This window comes from Jaculus jaculus, chromosome 1, assembly GCF_020740685.1.
Source record: "Jaculus jaculus isolate mJacJac1 chromosome 1, mJacJac1.mat.Y.cur, whole genome shotgun sequence".
Taxonomy (NCBI): domain Eukaryota; kingdom Metazoa; phylum Chordata; class Mammalia; order Rodentia; family Dipodidae; genus Jaculus; species Jaculus jaculus.
This window is the reverse complement of record NC_059102.1, coordinates 174,216,416-174,224,111: the sequence shown is the minus strand read 5'-3', so window position 1 is coordinate 174,224,111 and position 7,696 is coordinate 174,216,416. Positions and strand designations below refer to the sequence as shown.

Here is a 7,696-nt window from a genome sequence, read left to right as displayed (position 1 = left end):
GGCTCCTCCAGAGGCATGGTATTGAGGAGAAGGCTGAACATACTTCACTCACTAGACCTACAAAGAATTTAAAATATACATATTTTCTAGTTTCTGTTACTTCTACAAATTACTACACTGCTGCAATGAAGGTAGAGCTCTCTGTCTCTCAAATTTTGAGCAAAATTAAAAATAAATCTATTTTTCATTTTATATGCTGTACAATTTTCTCTTGTTTCAAGTGAGCCACTGAACACAGAGCCAGAAGCTTTTGGTCAGTGCTCAAACACAGAAGTATGGCACATCAGTAGGTGTTCAACTTGGTGTGCCTATGAAGAATGCTTAATAGAGGTCCTTTCCCAGCTTCCAGCTTACACATTTCCTATACTTATTCTAATTTGTTCTACTGCAAATGTCCATCGTGTTGATATTCAGAACTTTAATCATTTTAGTATATTTTAATCAGTTTATTATAAATAATATCTTAGGCATTTAACTTTGAAAACTATGAATATACTATTGCCCCATATATAAATATAAATCAAAATAATAAATCTAAAAATAATGTACATATATTTATCTCTAAATTTTTTAAATAGTCATGTCAAAATATACTATTATTAGCAAAGTTTGGTAATTCCATCATTAAGCTCAGTTTCTTTATTAGCACTCAATATCATCAGATTATATGATAGTTACTCATTTGAATATTGTAATATTTGTATAGTGTTAGTCATAATATCTGAGATTTCTGAAGTGGGTCTCTGGTGCTTGCTGGCGCTTGTGCTGGTGGTGGGGGAGGGGGCTGTCGGTGGTGGCTGTAGTTCTCACACTGGTCCATGGGATCCTCTGCTTAGTGATCTGCTCCTCTGCTGTTCGCTGCACTTCACCTTTCTTGAGTTTGTGAAAAGCTGTGGTGTGAGTGGAATATACCCTCACCTGGCTTTTCCTGCACCTCAAGCCGAGCCTTGTAGCTGTGGCCCCTCGGACCTGGTGCCGCCACTGCTGGAGATGCTTCTGCCTCCCTACGTGGGATGCTCTGGATCTCTCCCACTTCTCTGTTGCCATTGGCTATTTCTTATACAGCTCACTTGTTAGTAGAAGAGTGTATTTTGCTGATTTTCTTTCTTTTTTTTTTTGGCTTTTTCTCCCCTGGGCTGCTTTGGCACCATCTTAACTGGAAGTTGAAATAAATTTTAACTAAATAACTAACAACAAATCAAATTACATTTAGCTTATATGAGAAAAGAGTTTAAGTTTATACATAGAAAAAATAAGCACAAGTCACTTCCTCTGAAATTGATTGGAAATTTCCTTTGAAATAGCAGGATCTCCTGGCCCAGTGGCAGAGTCCGGTCATGAAGGGCTTACAACTCCAGAAGCTGCTGCTGAGATGCAGCATATGGAGGACGGTGTGATGTCCCTGATAGAGAGGAAGTTGGACTGTGGTTTGCAATCAGAGCCTACAAATATTTAGGATACAAGACTGTGCAAAGTTACCATAGAACACTGGTAGCTCAGGATGGAAGTTTTGCCTGGCTATAGCTATAGAGATGAACATTGGAAATCCAGAGACTGTCATTACTGGTTATGGATGTCTGACTTTAACTGCAGACATTTGATGTTTACCTGATGGTTATTTTCATTTTGTGTTGGTCCAGTCTTTTCTTGGTATGCCTTATAGCAATGTAAATATTCACTCTGTGCCATTATATGTTGGAAATATGTAACTTATTTTGATTTTACATGATCCATAGTTAAAAGATAGTCTTAAAGTTGATAAAGACTATGGGAACCTTGGAAATTTGACAAAATGCAATTTAAAATGTGAGATGATTATGATTCCATGGAGGTTAGGGCAGAAATGTGGTAGATGGAATGCATGCCCCTCATAGGCTCAGTTGTTTTATTAAGCTTGTAACTTAGATCTCCAACCACCTTGAGATCCTGAAGTCACTGGGTCAGATCCAGAGGTCTAGCCACAAAGTGTGTTTGAAGACAGATCTGATTTATAGTCAAAAGGTAGGCAGAGCTCTGAAAGCATCCCTGCTGTTTGATACCAGTTCATGCTTGTTGCACTTATTTTTTAATGGGCTGTCTGGTTATTTCTCTATGCTTGGGTGTATGGAAACATCTTCTCCCACCACTAATGGAACTTTCATCCTGGATCTGTGAGCTTAAAATAAATCACTTCCTCCAGTAATCTGTGTCTGGTTTGGCTTTTCATCCCAACAATGTGGAAACTGACAACAATATCAAAGTTAAACAATTACAATCTACTTATGTAGTCATACTATGCCTTATGGAGGGAAAAGATTAAGCCTGGTAAAGAATTGCTCAATCAATATTTGAAGATAGTTATCACTATTATATTTCAAAAGAGAGGAAGTTAGAATTGCATCAGATTGAGGTCATTGATTTTAATTATCTACTTTGTGACCTCTAGAGAATAGAGCAATAGAGAATCTCTAGGGGATATGTCTCCAGGGTTGTAATAATAAATATAAGGCTTCATGTCACTTCTAAGGAGTAGAGACTCTGTCTTGCCATTATCAGGTTGGTTTTAAACTGATTTATATAAATTTAAATATAGAAATCAATTCTTCAGAAAGTCCCTGCAAAGTAACTATGAGTGAAATGGGAGCAGAGCAGGAGACACAAGCTTTATGTGAAGTTCTGATTCAGGGGAGCATCCCCAGGATCCCATGAAAAGCAGGTACCTGTGCTTGGAGAATAGAAAAGCTCTGAGAGTTGTGAGGTTAAGTGTTGTTTTACTACCATAAAATATTTTTTGGGGGGGGTATTCAAATTAAGGTGCAGCAGATACTTAAATATTATAATAAACAGGATGAGGAACTTAGTGACAAGAAGGGCTGATCACTAATCAACTAAAGAACAGGAAAGTAACATGAATACTAATAACAAAAATAATAACTACAATGGGTAACAAAAATACCATGCTTCTGGAGTTTGTTTATAATGACTGGAGGCCCTGATGCTCCCATTCTCTCTCACTCTCTCTGCCTCTTTCTCTGTATCTGTTGCTCTCAAATAAATAAGATAAAAATAAAAAAAATGGTAAATGCCATGGAAAAATAAACTAGGGAATTAAGAAAATATGATATTCATCATGTTGGATGTGGCAATGTTCTTTAATTGGAAAGATCATGAGTTTAGAAGTAGGGCTGCTGAATACCTCCTTTTGCATAGGAACTGGTATATTTTTTAATATTTTATTTTTATTCATTTATTTGAGGAAGGGAGAGAGGGAAATAGAGTGACAGAACAACCTCTAGCCACTGCAGATGAACTCCAGATGTATGCACTACCATGCACATTTGGATTATGTGGGTCCTGAGAATCTAATCTGTGTCTTTAGTCTTCCATGACTAGGTACCTTAGTCAGTAAACCATCTCTCCAACCCTGGATCCTTATCTTAATAACTTTACTGTATGTACCAGAGAAGGAAATTGTAGGTATGGTAATATATGAGTACTGTTTAGCACCAATGAAAGAAATATGATTGCTTTTGCAGACTTCTTTTGCTAATATCTCCACAATTCACTTGTACCATAAGCTATATCTAAGCTCTATCTTAGATTTTTACAATGGGGGAGAAAAAATACATATCTGAAATTAAATTGTGCGAGTATAAGTTATATAAAGATTGAAAAGGTTGAGGAATTGGAGCAAGGAAAGGGGGAAACGGGGAGCAAGAAAAAGGTAGAGATAAATTGGGGAATAAGTAATGGGAGTTTTCTTGTCAGAATATCTTTTATAATTTTATTATAGTTGGTTAGTCCTGCATGAGAAAACTTTCCTAAGTCCCTTATCTATGTGTTTCATCTGATGCTGCTTTCTAGCCTGACTCTTCAGCATGAAAACTATTACACAGGACTAGAATCTCCAATTAGTCTTATGATTAACATGTGACTGTTAGGGAAAGAAAATAACAAAGTACAGCTGCAGACTAACAGTCTGAGTGTTGGGAAGTGGACACATCACTACCAGTCTGAAGACTAAGAGTATAGACATAGGTGCAAGTTTGATCACTTCATGAATGTTATTGATAGAGACAAATTTTCTTAGGCTATAAATAATGAAGAAACCAGAAGGATTTAATGATATACTATAATTTTTTATCCTATGAAAATAAAAACAGTACTTAAAGGAACTGCATGCTCTCTGAAAATATAATTATTTTATTTTGATATCTATTGTTTTAGATAATATTGTCTGACTGTATTAAACAGAATCAACAAATACATAAAACTGAAACAGAAATTCATGGTTAAGTTTTGGGGCTATTGGTACTAAAAGGCAGTGTGAAAAGGAAGTATGTAAATTTGTTTAAAAATTCCTGATTTTCTTATTTATTACAGAGGAGATAACTAGTCACATTATTTGCAGTTTATCTGCACAACATTCAAAAAGCAGTGTAAGTTGTGAAGATTTGACTTAAAATAACCAAAATTCACTTCACAGTTTTCAATTTCCTGTATTTGTAAGTATTAAATATAATTGGAAGACCATAATCTAATTCAATAATTATATTTCTCTTAAGCTTTAAGCAGTTATATTCTTTAATGCTTAGGCATGTAGTCTATAAACTATCTTAGAGTTTTGTTTTCAGGACATTTGCTTTCTTACAAGAAGAAAACAAAAAACATGCTACTATCAGACAGAAATAAAAGTGAGGCAACATTCATCCTCTTGGGTTTCTCAGACTACCCGGAACTGCAAGGCCCATTCTTCATGATCTTTCTCATCATCTATACTATCACTGTGGTTGGGAATATTGGCATGATCTTCATAATCAAAATTAACCCCAAATTGCACACCCCTATGTACTTTTTCCTCAGCCACCTCTCCTTTGTGGATTTCTGCTACTCCTCCATTGTTGCTCCCAAGATGCTCATGAACCTAGTTGTAAAAGACAGAAGCACTTCTTTTGTAGGATGTCTGATACAATTTTTCTTCTTTTGTACTTTTGTGGTAACTGAGTCGTTTTTATTAGGGGTGATGGCTTATGACCGGTTTGTGGCCATCTGCAACCCACTGCTCTATACTGTGGCCATGTCACAGAAGCTGTGTGTCTTGCTGGTGGTGGGGTCTTATGCATGGGGTGTAGCATGCTCCTTGATTCTGACGTGCTCTGCTATCAACTTATCTTTCCATGGTTTCAATACCATCAATCATTTTTTCTGTGAGTTCTCATCTCTGCTCTCACTTTCATGCTCTGACACTCATATCAACCATTTGCTGCTTTTCATTTTTGCCACTTTTAATGAAGTCAGCACCCTCCTCATCATTCTCACGTCCTATGTGTTCATCGTCGTTACCATCCTCAAGATGCATTCCGCCAGTGGGCGTCGCAAAGCCTTCTCCACCTGCGCCTCCCACCTGACCGCCATCACCATCTTCCACGGCACCATCCTGTTCCTGTACTGTGTGCCCAACTCCAAGAACTCTAGGCACACAGTCAAAGTGGCATCTGTGTTCTACACAGTGGTGATACCCATGTTGAACCCTCTGATCTACAGTCTCAGGAATAAGGATGTCAAAGAAACAGTGAGCAAAATACTAGACACTAAAGTCTCTTCTTATTAAGTATGTCTTGTGGATGAATTTGTCTCTTAGGTAAATTGTATCCATAAAGGATGATGTGATGAATCACATTAAAATTAATATGGATAATGTTGTCCAGTGAAATGAAAAAAAAGATGGTGATTTCAATAGATAAAATTGTCTATATACTTTTATGCTAAAAAGCAACAGTAATCTCCGTGGTTACTCTTCATTCCAGAGATACTATCTTGTCCTTCTTGCTTATCACATCACTACATTGCCTTTCAATTTCCTAACACCATAAGAATCTTTCTTTCTCACTCATGATCACTTTCAAGTTTTTTTTTTTTCCTTCACATACATATATAAATACATACAAACATTGGGTGAGGTGTGGTGTATTTTCCAGCAGGGACACACACTGTGTTGACTTTTCACCCATTTTTAATACCCCTAAGCCTTCCAGGCTTTCCAATTTTAAACTATAGATAGAAGTTTTAAGATTTTGTTTAAACTTAAAATGGGATTCTATCTGTGGCCAAATTCCTAATTAAGGAGTATATTTCACTCAATCACTGGGTAAATTTATCTTTGAAAACCAGATTCTCAAAGCCAGACTGGGAGCTTTTGCTTAGAAAATCTTCTTGTTACAACTGGCAGTGAAAACCACAGAGATCCGACTTTAATAGTAAGACCAGAAAAAAAAAAAAAAAAAAAAAAAAGGAAACTGAATGCCAAATACACCACAAGTCAAACATCATTGAGGGCCACCAGATGTTACAGAGAATTTTACAGAATAAACTTGAGTTCTGCTTTCACTGTTAGCCTAGGAATGCTCAGAAGGGAGAGAGAAGTAGTCGTTAAGGAGACATACAACTCACCAAAGTAGAGAGCCATAGTCTGTGGGAGCTGAGTTCTAAAGGAGACATATAACACACTTTTCAAGTATCGGGGATTATTGTTAAATGGTAGAAAGAATTTAAGAGCCCTAAGCTGAGAAGTTGTACCCCAAGTCTTTGTCTCCCAATGCAGACTCTGACTGGTGCATCCCTGGACATTTTCTAATGGCAGGAGGAGAGAAGGAACATAATAGTCTATCTCCATGGGCATATGACCAGGCTGCTCTCTGTTCATGCACTAAAATGTACAGGACATGAGGGAACTGAAATATATCAGCAATGTGAATGACGTAGAGTATAGATGTATGATCTGAGTTGGTATGTCACTGATTACCTGCAGACTAACTTTTGGTTTCCCATGTGTTCAGCAAAACCTAATTGTTGCACCTTGATATTACTCCTATTGTTCATGATCACATAATAGGTACGGGTACCTGCTGCTATAAAATTATAACAAGCCATTCCATTATCTAGGTGAAAGTTAATATATCTGCCATGTTAACTCTAATGAAAGAGATTGCTACAGCATGTTTTTTCAAACTGAATCCTGGAACAGAATTTCTAGTTTCAATTATCTCAATAGATTCATGGCATCAACATGTAGCAAGAGATTTCAATGTTCTTATGACAAGGATTTTATTACATGTTTTCTTCAAACTTAATCATGTAACAGCATTGCTAGCTACAACAACCTCACTATATTCATGACATCAACACATAGCAAGAGATCTCAATGTTCCTATGGCAACTGGTGGTGAATTCAGGGGAATGACACCTACAAAATATGGGTCTTTTGCAGGAGTATGGGACCATGTTGTACAGTAACTTAAAGCAGAGGTGCTGAAAATTGTACTTTAACCTTCAAAGTAAAATGGGGCTTGCACCTCTATATACAGATAAACACTTCCATAAATATACATATGAACATGCTTGCAGATTAATGAGAAAATAAATATGTCAAGGATAAATTGACCACTACAAAACAAGTTAGAATAACATGATACCCAACTCTGTCAAGAAACTATTTGATATTTTAAAACTGTCATTCTTGTAAGCTTTGCAGTATGAACATGGTGCATATTGATAATGTTGCATGTTGTTATGCTCCTATTGTCCTCATTTCACTGAAGTCTCCACTGTGGGCTGATAAGTATTCACTGGTAAGAAATTAGCGGCTGTCATCATGGTATCTTCACCCATGAATAACTATCATTGGTCTCATTAGTTCCTATTCCCCACCCCGTTGCAG

The 7,696-nt window shown here is 36.7% G+C and overlaps 1 protein-coding gene across 1 annotated transcript; it reads left to right on the top strand.

The window, feature by feature from the left end:
* The first annotated feature begins 4,648 nt into the window (after window positions 1–4,648).
* LOC101612220 (olfactory receptor 5D18) lies at window positions 4,649–5,590 on the top strand. Its single transcript, XM_004667763.1, has one exon. The coding sequence runs from the start codon at window positions 4,649–4,651 to the stop codon at window positions 5,588–5,590; it is 942 nt and encodes a 313-aa protein (XP_004667820.1).
* Window positions 5,591–7,696: the final 2,106 nt, after the last annotated feature.

Coding starts and splice junctions, on each gene's coding strand:
- LOC101612220 (XM_004667763.1), top strand. CDS start 4,649: ATGCTACTATCAGACAGAAATAAAAGTGAGGCAACATTCATCCTCTTG.